We start from the raw sequence: 15,292 nt of genomic DNA, 5'->3' as shown, positions 1-15,292 counted from the left end.
ACATTATCCACTGCGATTCCTTGACACCTGCTAATTGTTTTGCAAATCGACCGAGTTGCAAGCATGAGATAACAACCCCAATCCTCAAAGAGCTGTGATATTGAATTTGAGTATGAGTTAGTACTAGCTATATTTGAATCATATGTACTATTCTCATCAACCACTGCATCAATGGATCCAAAATGCTCTTGGGTTTGTAATAGTATCTTTTTTGCGGGGTGTAACAATTGAATGAAACTCTTAAGTGAATCCTCATGATTCAAGTGAATCTCGAACCTCTAGTGGAACTTCAGTTTGTTGTCAAGAAGGGAAAAAGGGACGAAAATGTGTAATTTCACTCTAGACTAATCAAAACAAGATTTTTTTGATAAAGGGATTTCCCCAACCTATGCGTCGGTAGATGCACATAGCCATGTATATTTATTACATAATCATCATCCAAAAATTTACAAGGTAAGTATAGTAGATGCAAAGCTCAACTAGAGCAATAGAAATTATAAATTGCATAGATGCGATGCAAATTTGAACAGTTCAGTGGAGAACGTGGATATCACTTAAGGTACTCGAGGATGGCGATGAAAGGGTCTAGGTAGAGGGCCCTGAAGCCACTGAAGCCAGCGGCGAGGCCAAGTTGCCGAAACTCCTCCTCGCACCGTGCCCTCCCCTGGGTCCGATAGTTGGCCATGCAAAAGATGTCGTGCCCCAACAACGCCCTCGTCCTCATGCTGGCGTCAGTTGTCTCCGGCACCACTGGCTCACACGCAATGAGCTTCCCGCCCTCCGGCAACGCCTTGTGGCAGTTCTTGAGGATCGACATGCACTCATCGTTGGTCCATATTATGAATATCCACTGGGGGAGAAAATAGTATGCCTTTCAAGTTTAGCTCAATATTTGCAATATGTAAATGGGTTTTAATTCCAGGAAATCCATAGCATACATACCTTCATGAAGATAGCGTCGCCGGATGGGATGGATTTACTCATGTCCCCGCCAACATGCCTTACTCCTGCATTTTAAATTTGCAGGTGTCTCCAATGTTAGTAGTACGAAATAATCCACATGTCTCTATTTGTATAACATCTTTGTTTTACGTGATTTTGACTTGGATAATTAATTTAAAACCAAACTTTATACGATATATGCCACAAATTATACCACAATTCTATTTTCTCAAATACGAATTTATGGTACAGTATTTTTCACACATGTTGTGTTGGTTAAAATGATGGAATAAGTTCAATCTCTAAATGTGTGTGCGTTGTGTAAATACGGACAAAGGAAGTAGTGGATTGCTAAACATCACATGACTGAAATATGCTCATGTTTCAGTTGACTGCGAAACCATGCATATGAATCTTCGCCTGAAGATTCATGCTGCAGGCTAAAAAGAAACAATAACACTGGTAGTATAACTCGAACCCATGACTTGCATTTCAAATACATAATGAATACCTCGAGCATGAAACGTCATCACAAGTAGCCGCTAATCTAGATGAATCTCAATTCTAGAAGAGGTTAGTGGAAGTGAAGGTAGAGTTTCTTGGTAGAGGATCCTTTCATGCATGGAATAGGCAAGAGACTCCGTTGTGGGAGGATACCTGATTAGGATACACACCGTTGGCCGAACAATACCATCACTTTACAATATTGTGCAATTGAAAATCATTTTATTGCCAATGTCATTGCGGCAACTCCTCTAAATGTTGAATTTAGAAGTGATTTAACCGGATATAAAAGGATGCTTGTCTACAACTAGTACAAAGATAGTGCGAGTTAATTAACAACCAAAGAAGATAGATTCATATGGAATCTTTCAAACTCGGGACCCTTCACGTTGAAATCTATGTGCGTTGATGTCATAAATGGTTCTAAGTTTTCTTATTTAGGAAATACATTTGGAAAATTAACATATGTTTAAAGATTAAGCTTTTTATGTGGTTCCTTCATCAAAAAGTGATAGTCTCAAAACAACTATCGCTAAGAGGAACTGAAATGGTTTTAAGAAATATGTTTTCTCTAATTCTAAGGAGTCTATTAACCATTTTTTTGCTTGTTCCTTTGATCATCTTATTTGGAGTGTTGTGCACTTTAATTTCAATATCCCCCACCCGCCAATGCTACAAATATGTTTGGTAACTAGCCCAATGGAGTAGAAAAACAAACTAATCCTCGTACGCATAGAGGTTTTTGTATTTTTTTTGAAAGGAATACGGTAGGGAAAGCCCCTAGAGTGATTTTGTTTTTAAATAGTAAGAATCCAAATTCGTGTCCCTTGGGACTTGAACCTGGGTGGCTAGGTTGTACATCCACTTCCCTAACCAAGTGAGCTAGGCTCATTTCTTCGGTTTTTGTGATTTAGTATGGTCTTTGTGGAATTGTCAAAATGATATGGTATTTAACAATGTTAGAACTGCTCCTTAATTTTACAGGTTACCAAGTATGATTATTTTGTGATCCACAAGTGGTCCTAACTGTTACCGAAGGCGCAACGGACACATAAAAATTATGGATGCAACCGTTTGAAGACGGTTGCACCGGAAATTTGCAACCATGGTGGTTGGCGGCTTCCTGATGTACACAGGATGCTTAAGCGCAATGTTTTTGTTTTGCATTTCCGCTGGTTGATCTATATGTACACGTTGTGTAGTGTGATCTATGAGGTGTTAAGACTCTGAAAATCTAAATAATGCAATAAAAAGATTGTCTGCATACTGGGCTTCCCTCCTTTTCGGGAAATAACTTGCATTTGAACATTATCCTTATACAGCCAACCCGACAATACTTGTTTTGATGAGAATAACCAATACCACAACTTAATGTAGATCATTATACTAATTTTATTTCATGCTTTTTAGGCCAATAAAAAAGATTATCTGTGAGACAGTGCAAATTAGTATGGCTTAACAAAATAGCGTCCGTATTAAAATACGCTATTAGCAGGGGCGGAGCCAGCTATATGGCAAGGTTTGGCGGCCGCCATACCTAAATTTTAGCGCGAATACTAGGTATATACGTGCAGATATGCTTCAGGTTTACAATTGCCTTCTGCTCCCACTCTGCCATCGACGGCATCGCTGTTGTGGTGCGTTTTCAGGAGAAACAATTGACCTGTAGGTAAATGATTGTCCCCGTGTTGGGCCTAGTGACTATTGGGCCTGAAACCTGATCGGTAAAGCTGGGATACATGGAAACTGATTGACACACTGCCGACTTGAAACCAATCCGATCATGGGGAGCGGATGTGGCATCGCTGCAGAACGCTAGCGCGCAGTACCAACCAAAGTCGCGGCCGCCGGCCGACGAGACGAGGACGCGACCGGCAACGCCGCGAGGGCCACTGAGGGAGTAGGGAATGGCACCGAAGAAGAACACCAAGTACATAAGGTATTTGATCTCAGACCTGAAACTAATCTTGTCGTTGTCTGAATAAAGTAGTACAAACGACTTGATCTTGCGGAAATAAAGAACGATTTCAATCGAAAGGTAGAAGAATGCCATCGCCACTCTGCAAGAAATTCAATACGAGTATGTATTTATATTCATCGATGCGTCCCCTAATATGACACATCCAATTACTGATTACTATTTTTCTATTGTTTCTCGGTTTCTGTAGATTTTTTTCAACTAGTTGAAATTGTCGATCAATTATTCGTGTAGTTTTTATTTAGTGAGGTAGCTTCAGTGCAATATTTGATTTTGTCATTACTAAATTGTGTTGCACACGCAAAACAAAAGTAATACTTATCTAGTGTAATCTTGCATTTTCTCATTTATCGACTCCGCCACACCTTAAATTAATTCCTGCCTCCGCCACTGGCTATTAGCATACTATTAGCGAGGCATTGTACAATGATTAAATTAGCATGGACTCTCCAGATATGCTATAGCACTCTATTAGCGCCGACATAGCGCGCTATTTTTTTCCATGGTTAGAATGCGTTTGTTGTGACAAATTAGTCTCTTTATTTTCTGTAAAATTTTAGTTTTATATTTCTTTTCAGTTCTATAATTGCACCTTGTTAGAAATGTAAAATTATCTCATAGGGTAGTGCGGGGATAATTTACGAATATGGAGACGGGTTACAGATAAGATCAGAGGAGACAGATACGGGTATAGGGTGGCTCCGCCCCTATCCATATCCGGCCATACCGTGCCATCACGAGTATGTGCGATAGCGACAACGTTGCTGACAAAATGGTCATGTTGTGTATTAGTTTTTTTGGTGGAACGATGGCCTAATCTGGCCTCGGTTACGTGTTTATATTAGGTGAGAAAAGCCCTCACCGTGGCATACAATAACACGGATTACTAATACGTATAGGAAACATATTACAACTCTAACAGCCCCCCTTAATCTAACCTTCTGAGAGGTTTAGATTACGCTTAAACTCATTCAATTTTTTTACAGGTAAGACCTTTGTAAAACCATCTGCGACCTGATCTTTATTGGAGATGAACTTGATGTCAAGCAACTTATTTGCAACTCTTTCTCTAACAAAGTGATAGTCAACTTCAATGTGCTTAGTACGAGCATGGAACACAGGATTTACTGATAAATACGTGGCACCAAGATTATCACACCAGAGAGATGGTCTTTCTTTAAGAGTGACTCCAAGTTCTCTAATCAAAACTTCAACCCAAATCAACTCAGCTGTTGCATTGGCAACTGCCTTATATTCTGCTTCAGTGCTAGAGCGAGATACTGTGGCTTGTTTTCTGGCACTCCAAGAAATTAAGTTGGGACCAAAGAAGACAGCAAATCCTCCCGTAGAGCGTCTATCATCAAGACAACCTGCCCAGTCTGCATCTGAAAAAGCACTAAGAAGAGTAGATGATGACTTCTAAATGTGAGACCAACCTTCAAGGTACCCTTGACATAACGTAGTATCCTTTTAGCAGCTGTCCAATGAGTGGTCGTTGGTGCATGAAGATACTGACATATTTTATTCACCGAGAAGGATAAATCGGGCCGTGTCAATGTCAGATATTGTAGAGCACCAACTATGCTTCTATACTTAGTACTGTCTCCATGCCCTAAAGGAGTTCCATCGGTCAAGGATAGACTTTCACTGGTAGACAATGGTGTAGGACATGTTGTGCATTTACTCATACCAACTCTTCTAAGTAGATCAGCAGCATATTTTTCTTGACTTAGAACTAATCCACGTGAATATTTCTTCACTTCAATGCCCAAAAAGAAGTGCAAGTCACCTAAGTCCTTGAGTGCAAAGTTTTCATTCAAATCCTTAAGCAAAGCTGAGATAGCTCTGATCCGAAGAACTTGTCACAATAATATCATCCACATAGATCGAGCACAAATATAGTGATACCTGACTTGTTGTAGAGAAACAGTGATGTGTCTGCCTTGGAGGGTATAAAACCAAGCTCATTCAATTTCGAGCTAAGACGAGAATACCAAGCTCGAGGGGCTTGTTTCAAACCATAAAGAGCTTTGTCAAGTTTGCATATATGATGCGGAGCGTGAGGATTTTCAAAACCAGGTGGTTGTTTCATATAAACCTCTTCTTCCAGAACACCATGTAAAAACGCGTTCTTGACGTCCAACTGTCGTAGACTCCATCCCCTTGAAACTGAGATTGCTAACACAAGTCTAATGGTAGCAGCTTTAACAACAGGTCTAAAAGTATCTTCATAGTCAATACCATACCGTTGCTTGAAGCCTTTTGCAACTAACCGAGCTTTGTATCTCTCAACAGTACCATCTGCATTTTTCTTTATTCGATATATCCATTTGCAATCAATTAAATTTTTGTTAGAGCTAGGTGGAACTAGATGCCATGTTTTATTTTTCATGAGTGCACCATATTCTTCTTCCATGGCATGTCTCCAATTTTCATCAGTAAGCGCTTCATCAAGGTTATTGGGTTCTCCTGTAGAGGTAAGCAAGCCATATCGAATAGTGCCGTCGGTGTAAACTTTGGGATTTCTGATACCTTTTTGCAGCCTTGTTCTAGGTTCAGCAGCAGGAGGAGGCACATGATGCTCATCCGCAGATGATCCTGAACTGGAGCTGGACAAATAATTTCCATCATCATTGCTTGGCCCGTCACTATTAACATCTGCATGTGCATGTTGAGGATCGTTGCTCCCACTTGACCTGTCATTGGCAGACGTTGCATGGCGAGAGGAGGCTTCACTCCCGCTGCTTTCGTGCATGCTGTCGTCTGGCGCGCGACCCGCCAGGGAGAGAGGAGGCGACGTAGCGCCCTGCTGCTGATGGAAGGCAGGTGACGACGCAGTGCGCGACTGCCGTTCTGGTCGCTGTTCTGCATGCGGCGTGGGACGGGAGGATTCTTCCGTATTTGCACCATTTTCGTCACCGTTTGCTTCATTATTTTCACTGCCACTGCTAGTTTCTCCACTGATGTTATTTTCTTCAACATTGTTGTTCCCATCATTGATGATAACCTGCGGAGGATTAGTGATAGGAATAACAGGCATATGATCATCATTATTTTGCACACTCCCATGATCAGATGCAATGGATGAGAAAAGTAAAATCTCATCACGGACTCGGGAACCGGCATTAGGATGAAGGGAGTGAAAAGGAAAGACGTTTTCATCGAAGACAACGTCACGGGATATATAGACACGCCCGGTGGATATATCTAAACATTTGACTCCTTTGTGAAGCGGGCTATATCCAATGAAAACACAACGTTTAGAACGAAACGCAAGTTTGCGAGCATTGTAAGGGCGAAGATTTGGCCAACACGCACACCCAAAAACACGAAGAGAGTCATAATTTGGTGTGACATTAAGAAGTTTCTCAACGGGAGACACGTAATTTAGCACCTTAGAAGGAAGCAAGTTTATGAGAAAGGTGGCGGTGAGGAAGGCTTCATCCCAAAATTTTAATGGCATAGAAGCGTTTGCAAGCAAAGCAAGACCAACATCAACAATATGACGATGTTTACGCTCAGCCGAACCATTTTGTTGGTGAGCATGGGGGCAAGATACATGATGTGTAATACCAACTCTTTGAAAGAAACCATGTAGTTTTTCATATTCACCACCCCAATCAGTTTGCATGGTAATAATTTTGCGACCAAACTTACGTTCAACAAGTTGTTGGAAGTTGAGAAAAACTTGATAAACATCAGAACGCTTTTTGAGCAAATATATCCAAATAAACTTGCTAAAATCATCAATGAAGCTTACATAATATAAGTGTTTGCCAACAAAGGCTGGAGCTGGACCCCATACATCAGAAAAAACTTGTTCCAATGGAACAGTAGAAACACTAGTGGAGATGGGATAGGGTAACTGATGGCTCTTAGCTTGCTGACACGGATCACATATGTAAGGATTTATTTCTGGTGTATGGGGAATATTATTTTTCCTAAGAACTTGTTGAACGATAAAAGACGAAGGATGCCCTAGACGACGATGCCATGTAGATGAAGAAGGCTTAGTGGTGATGAAGGCGTGCTTGGATGACCCCGTGGACCTTGTGGAGACAGGTACAAGAGGGTAGAGACCACCATGGCAGGGACCTCTAAACATTATTTCATGTGTGGCCTGGTCCTTGATCAAAAAGAAGAAAGGGTGGAATTCAACAAAGGCATTATTATCTAGGGCAATTTTGTGAGTAGATAACAAATTTTTTGAAGCACTAGGAACATGTAAGATATTGCGGAGGTGAAGGGAGCTATGAGGGGTGTGCAATAATGAATGACCAATATGCTGAATATTCATACCTTGACCACCGGCATTGTGTACTTGATCACGCCCCATGTAGGTGTCATGAGTGTGCAGCTTACTTAGTTCGCTAGTGATATGATCAGTAGCACCACTGTCCATGTACCAGTTTGTGTCAACACCATATGCTCCCTTCTCCTTAGTGCGAGAATTATTATCATCTTTGTCAGCATAACGCCACCAACATTCATTGGCGGGGTGACCGTGCTTCTTGCAAATCTGGCATTCCACATCTTGATAGGGGGAGGGAGCGCGGCCACGACCACGACCTCCTTGTGGAGTACCACGACCTTGGCCTTGGCCATCATAGCGACCGTTAGCCCTGCCACGGTTATCACCATCATAACGCTCTTGGCGCCTATAGCCATCATCATCACGGCGCTCCTGGCGCCTGTAACCAGTATCATCACGGCGCCGATAGTCACCATCCTCGCGGCGCCGATAGTCACCACCATCACGACGCTCTTGATCTTGGCGTCCATAGCCACCACCTTGACGACCATTGCCACCACGTGGAGGGGAGGACGGACGACTAGAGTAGTAGGGGCGACGTGAGGCATTATTGGCAGAAGTATGAAATGACCCAATATTCTGGCCCGTTTCAGACAACATCAACTGACGAGACTCATAAGCTTGTAACTGTGCACACAAATCATTGAGAGTGGTGGAAGGAACGGCATTGATTGATGCAACAAGAGGGTTGTAATCACCATCTAGACCATTGAGTATGTATCCCTTGAGTTCGTCATCATCAACATGTTTTCCGGCGGCTGCCAGTTCTGACACAAACCCCTTCATCTTGGCAATGTACTGAGTTGTTGTATGATCAAGTTTCTTTGTGTTTGAGAGAGCACCTCGCAGCATGTTTACCTTGGCGCGGGATTGCGAGGAAAAAATATCCTCCACCGTAGCCCAGACTTCAGAAGTGTGCTCAAGGCCAACTACCTGAGCGAGGAGATCCGGCGACATGCCTTTAACTAGATATCCCAAAACTGTTTGATCTCGCGCAAGCCAAACCTCGTAGGCTGGATTGGACACACTTTTTTTCACCTTCTCTGAATCTTCTATCTCAAGATGTTTCGCCGGAGCTTTGTCGGAGCCATCAAGCAGCCCCATGACCTGCGCTCCGCGGAGAGCCGGAAGAACCTGTATCTTCCAAAACAGATGGTTGTCTCGGGTCAATTTTTCTGTGGGAGGGGCACCAAGGGCTGACCCCAAACCCGCCATAGCAGAAGCCGAAGACGATGAAGCCATTGATGAGTTGTTTTGATCCTTCAGCGCGAATCGCGGCTGGGTGAATTTGGTCCTACAGCAGTAATCAAAAGATCACGGCCGGGTGGTTTCCTGTTCCTACAGCAACGATCCTGGGCAAGGATCGTGGCCGGGTCTTTTTCTGGACGTTTGTTTCCTTTCCTGCAGCAGCAATCAGGCAAAGATTGCGGCCGGACGATTGTCTGGTTCGTTGGTTTCCTTGTCAGCATGTTTGGCAATGGATGGGAAGAGGAATGGGACTTCAGACGAAGGAGTTGGTGGAGGGATTAGACATGGGACTTTGCTATTTAGTCCCAATCCTTCGTTTGACAACGGTGGGAATTCTCCATGGGAAATTAGCGTGAACCGTTTTTTTACGTCCCAATCTCACGAATTAACAGGGTCTCCCCTGGGAAGAGATCTGTGGGAGTTGAAGCCCCCAACTCCCCTTCCCCATCCCCCGTAAATTCCCAAGACCATGAAACAAACAAGAGATTTATTAGGCTCCCTCCCTCAAACTCCCATTCCCTATGCCCAATTCCCTCCAACCAAACAGGCTGTGTATGGCAGCAGCGATCAAGCAGAGATCGCGGCCGGTTCTCAGGTCCTGCCGCGGCGACCAAGCAGATGGTCACGACGGGGAGGTTTCGTCGGGGTCCTACGGCAGCGACGAGATCACGGCCGGGAAGGTTTTTCGTGGAAACGGATCTACGCAAGACGTCGTGGAAGAAGGAGCTCTGATACCATATTAGTTTTTTTGGTGGAACGATGGCCTAATCTGGCCTCGGTTACGTGTTTATATTAGGTGAGAAAAGCCCTCACCGTGGCATACAATAACACGGATTACTAATACGTATAGGAAACATATTACAACTCTAACATTGTGGACTACGCATATATGTGCAATTCTACTAGGCCCATTTTATGCGTTTAAATTTGTTAGCTTATCTCCATTGTTTAAACTTGTTGGAAAGCTATTTATTCTAGCAAGTGTAAGTCTTACTGGCGATAGGCGGCGCTGCGGCGACAACGGTGGGCAGGTCGAAGTTGATGCCCTCCCGGATGGTGGTGACCCGGCGCATGATCATCTCGAGGCAGAGGCCGGAGCTACCCCCGACGTCGACCAGCGTCTCCACCCCGTCGAACCCGCCGACGTAGCCGTCGAGCAGCGTCTCCATGAACGGCTTGGACACACCCGTCATCGCCCGCATCATCAGCTCTGTCGCCTCCCTGCGCGTGAAGCCATTGATCTATATATCTTAAATCAATCGAGAACGTCGCTGCCACGGCCGGGATGTAAGATGAAGAAGCATTGGTGGCCGGTGTCATTACTGGCCGTAGTATGCGTAGGCCGAGACCCCGTTGTGGACGCGGGCGAAGGATTCCGGGCCGGCGGGGTCGAGCACGGCATCGTGGAGCCGCGGCCACGCATGCACCAGCTCGTCCTGGTGGTGCTGTAGCACGTAGTCGGCATACGACGCACCGGAGGGGCCGTTGGGCACGAGGGTACGGCCCACGGAGGTGAGCGCGTACCGCCGTGTACCGTCGTCGTCGGCGCCGACATGCTCGGAGAAGACGCCGTGGGAGGTTAGCAGGCGTAGGAGCCGCTCGAGGACGGAGGGATCCGGGTGGCCGGCGGGGAGGAGGGCGGTGGCGGGGAGGGGCGCGTTGGCGCCGCTCGCCCAGATGGCGGCCGGCACGCCGAGGCGGATGACGGCCGTGAGGGCCATGGGGACCGAGATCATGTTGGCCAGCTCCATCATCGCGAGACGGGCATCGGCGGGGGAGAGCTCTGCCACGGCGGCGGTGGGCGACAGCGAGGACGGCATTTTCGTGAGAGTGAGACTGCGAGAGGGAAGACGCGACGCGCCCGTATCGATCCGTGTGGTATAGTGGTACTACACTGCACTATCGTCGGCTGGCGAGTTATGTCGATCGTTGGCAATCACAGCTGTGACTCCTAAGGACCACATTGCATCGTGGAGCACGTTTAGAGCATCCCCACTCGTTGGCGCTCCCCACGTCCAAATCTGACGAAATTTTCGTCCAGATTGGAGGAAGATTTGGCATGGGGAGGAGTAGTTTTCCAGTCGTGTGCTCTCCAAGCGGCGTTTCTCGGGGAAAAAGAGGATGGCTCGGGGAATCCGGACGAAAGAGGAGACACGTGGGCGTGGGCGGTTGGTTTAGCTTCATCCGGAGTCCCCGGGAGACCCCCGGGAAACCGAGGATGGCATGGGGAGTCCGGACGAAAATAGGCTCAAATCCGGACCAAAACGAGAAACCGGGGGCCTGACTGGGCCATTTTTCGCCGTCCGGATGAAAAAAAGTGGCCGCGGGGGCTCTGTGGGGAGACGAGTGGAGATGCTCTTACGATACTGAGTAGCTGAGTGTCGGTACGTATAATAAATCAGGAATGGCTAACGTTGCATGCATGCAAACAATCAGATGCGGCCCTGACAGATTAGAAGGGTGTCCACACACTCCCGGGATATTTCTAGAAATAGATAGCGATCTCGCGTACTCCATCCTCTCTAACGAGATCACGGGGTAGGAACGACCCATTATTGTCATTATGCCAAAACACTAAGCTAGAACAAAAAAAAGTTGAGTATCAATGCTCAAAGTTACAGGTATTAACAGAGTATCATGGGGTCGAAGAAGGCACATATGTCGCTCATGTACTAAAGATAAAGCAAAACGAGCTAAATTATGGGTCTCAACATTTGATTTTCTACCTTCAAATTCTCGAATGGCTATACTCGGCCGAGTTCTGCTCAACCCGCAAAAGGTGTTGACTGAGTCCAGCCCAAAATCGACCGCAATGAGCTCGTGGCTCGTTAGTCTCAGCTCAGTGTAGCCCCTCAGCTCGGTCTTCAGGACATGTGGACATGATGGCACATTGGAGAGGGGGGTGATATTTTTCCAACATCTTATATTTAAGATCTAAGGTCATGGTGTTGCAACCCTCATCCATACGAGTTCAACGAGCCGAAGAATACCTCAATCGGAGTTCGTATGAAGAAATGACTGCCAAAATGTGAAAGCATCAGAAGGCTTAGCGACCATCGTCGTCATACTGATATTCGTTTCGTCAAACGGAACAAAATTTGTCAAGGCTATGGCATATTCGGCACCATGCTCCATCGGTTCGCGAAACCGACCTGCGACACTTCTATAAGGAGGGGATGAGCCAAGGAGGAAGCATCATTCATCCACGCCCTAGGGGCGGAGCCCTGCTGCTCCGTCGCCGTCATCATCGTCTCCACAGCCACCGCCTCCATCACCATCTCCACCAACACACAAGAGGAAGAGTGAACTAGGATCTTGAAGGGCAACGCATCGATCTCCATCATCATAATCATCATCATCATCATCATCATTATCGCCAACATCTCAAATCCCCTTTGTTTACTTGCTTGTGATCCAAACTCTATTAGGATTTACACTTGCATGCAATTGTACCTTCATATTCATATCGTCATGATGTTGATCCCCTTCATATATGAGTAGTTCCTTTGTTCTTGGGGAGATATTTAGAAACCCTAGTAATATTATGATGTGAAATAAAGATGAATTATACCTTTGATCTATGAATATATGGTAGTTCTCTCTCTTGATATTATATGAAGTGCACCATGTAATATTTGCCTTATGGTCTCGAGAGTGAACTACACTTTGAAGTATGGTAAAGTTTACAGCGAGAAGTAACATTACCGTATCGGCACTTTAACATATGGAAGAGGGGATAAAGGGAGACTCACCAAGATCATATCGATAACCATGGGGAAACCCTTAATTGCGATGGTCAATATGCGGTTTGCAGATGGCTGGCCGCGGTGATTATTTAGAGATGCGATGGCCGATGGGTTTTTAGACGCATCTTGTTATGGAGCTCTCTCCACACATAACATATCCAAAGACATAGTACATCCTAATCATAAGTAGTACCAATACTAGTGGTGGAAACTAAACTCCTCGAGAACCCCTCAACCATATCACAAACACACTCAACCAACACTCTCTTGCTTTAGTTTACTTTTGTTATTTACTTTTCTCTTTAATGAAAACATAATTAACAAGGTCATCATGAGAATAACATCTAGCAAGATCTGCAAAAATAACTATGCCACAGTCTAAAAATGCTTCCATTTCCATCACATACACATACAAATTATTTGTTTGTTATCACTTACCTACTCGAGGACGAGAAGGAGTTAAGCTTGGGGATGTTGATACGTCCCAAAAGTATCTTTAATTTTTGATGCTTCATGCTTGTTTTGTTACAATTCTTATATGTTTTATGTGCACTTTTCCACACTTTTTAGCATTTTCTGAGACTAACCTATTAATGCAGTGCCGCAGTGCCAGTTCTCGTTTTCTCGCTATTTTTGTGTTTCAGAAAAGTTGTACATGAAAGTTTCTCGGAATTGGACGAAACAAAAGCCCAGAGTCTTATTTTTCCGGGACGAAGACGGAGGCAGAAGGACACGCGCAGGAGAGCTTCCACGTGGCAGTACATAGAGCAGGTGCGGCCCCACCCTTGGCCACGCCTGGCCCATGTACTGGCGCCTCATCGCCTCGTTTGCTCCGCCCTTCCGCCTATTTATTCCTCGTATCGGGAAAACCCCAGGGACCAGAGCCTCCATCCACGAAAAGTTCCGACGCCGCCATCAACCAAAACCCTAGTTCAGGAGGATTCTGAAGTCCATCCCGGCACCCTGCCGGAGAGGGAAATCACCGCCGGAGGCCTCTACATCGCTATGTCTTCATCCGAGGTGATGCGTGAGTAGTCCTCCACGGGACCATGGGTCCATAGCAGTAGCTAGATGGCTGTCCTCTCCTTGTTGTGCTTCATGTATAAATCTTGTGAGCTGTCTAACATGATCAAGATCATCTATTTGTAATTGCTACATGTTGGTTTGATGTGGATCCAATTTATAGAGAGATTGTTTTGGTTTAGATTATGTATTATGTTATTATGATCTTGCATGCTCTCCGTTTCTAGTAGATGCTCTGGACAAGTAGATGCTAGCGACTTCAAGAGAGAGTATTTATGCTCGATAGTGGGTTCATGCCTCTATTTAACCATGGGAAGTGACCTTGTTCTCTACGGTTGTAGATGTGCTGCTGCTACTAGGGAGAAAATAGCGGTGTTCTATTCAAGGGTAGTTTCATCGTTTACTTTACAAACATTGCTTAAAGCGATAGTCCATTGCTTGCAACTTAATACTGGAGGGTGTCGCGGATTCAATCCTGAAGGTGGATTATTAGTCATAGATGCAGTTGGATTACGGTCTATGTATATTGTTGTAATGCCCACATACTTTCATAGCATGTATTCTGCACCAACCATTAGCGTAGAATCTCTATTTGTCAATTGTCCATCTGTAATTTATTTACCCAGCATATTTATTAATCGGGGAGGCGCCTCTAGTGAACTGTGGACCCCGGTCCTTCTTCTTTTAATTGCAATCTTCTACATAATTTTCCTGTTCTGTTCTCTGCAAACAATTCTTTTTCCACACGGTTCGTTTAATCCTTTGTTTTCAGCAAAACCAGTGAGCTTGACAACCTCGCTGAAAGTTGGGGACAAAGTACTTGGTTGTTTGTGTGCAGGTCTCCACGTTGCTGCTGACGCCGGCAGTGCGCCCTGCCACGAGTTGGTTCGCAACACCTCGGGAGAGAACGTTTTTCTCCTACTGATCGATAAACCTTGGTTTCTTACTGAGGGAAAACTTCCTACTGTGCTCATCATACCTTCCTCTTGGGGTTCCACTCAACGTTGCGCATAAATTCTCCTTCATCAACTCCGCGCTCAGCAAAGACTTTTTCTGGCGACGTTTCCGGGGAGAAAAGCATCTCTTCTGCGAGGGGAGTCTCCCACTCTCATCTCTTTTACTTTGTTATTGTTTTGCTTGCATATTTTATTTTTATCTTATTTGCATTTTATATCGAAAATCCAAAAAAATTAGTATAACTTTTTCGGATGTAACTTTTTCCCACGATGATTTTGATATATTATACGTTTTTTTCCGACGTCGTATGCAAAAAATTAATGCGGTTTTACCATTTTTAAAAAAAAATTATAAAAAAGTCAAAATTCGAATTCCTTAATTTCACCGAATAGTAGGTTGCATAACATATAAGAATCTGAAAACATTTTATTTTTTGAATTTTATTTCATTTTCATTTGTATTTTAGAAAACAAAAAAGGCGATCCACAGGGCGGGGGGGTGGGGGGTGGAGGTGCGTGGGGAGCAGGAAAACCTCTAGGACCCCTTTAGTACCGGTTCGTGACACGAACCGGTACTAAAGAT

At 44.7% G+C, this 15,292-nt stretch overlaps 1 protein-coding gene and 1 pseudogene across 1 annotated transcript; both read right to left on the bottom strand.

Moving 5' to 3' along the window:
- Positions 1–550: 550 nt before the first annotated feature.
- LOC124690972 (nicotinate N-methyltransferase 1-like) lies at positions 551–12,449 on the bottom strand. The gene is made up of 6 exons (XM_047224279.1): positions 12,392–12,449; positions 12,251–12,298; positions 10,308–10,767; positions 9,979–10,205; positions 943–1,007; positions 551–850 (listed from the first exon to the last, which is right to left on the bottom strand). The coding sequence occupies exons 1-6, from the start codon at positions 12,447–12,449 to the stop codon at positions 551–553; spliced, it is 1,158 nt and encodes a 385-aa protein (XP_047080235.1).
- Positions 8,388–8,483, bottom strand: LOC124693884 (annotated as a pseudogene).
- Positions 12,450–15,292: the final 2,843 nt, after the last annotated feature.

The sequence above is a fragment of the Lolium rigidum genome, chromosome 2 (genome assembly GCF_022539505.1).
Source record: "Lolium rigidum isolate FL_2022 chromosome 2, APGP_CSIRO_Lrig_0.1, whole genome shotgun sequence".
In the NCBI taxonomy this organism is placed as follows: domain Eukaryota; kingdom Viridiplantae; phylum Streptophyta; class Magnoliopsida; order Poales; family Poaceae; genus Lolium; species Lolium rigidum.
This window is presented reverse-complemented; position numbering and strand designations above follow the sequence as displayed.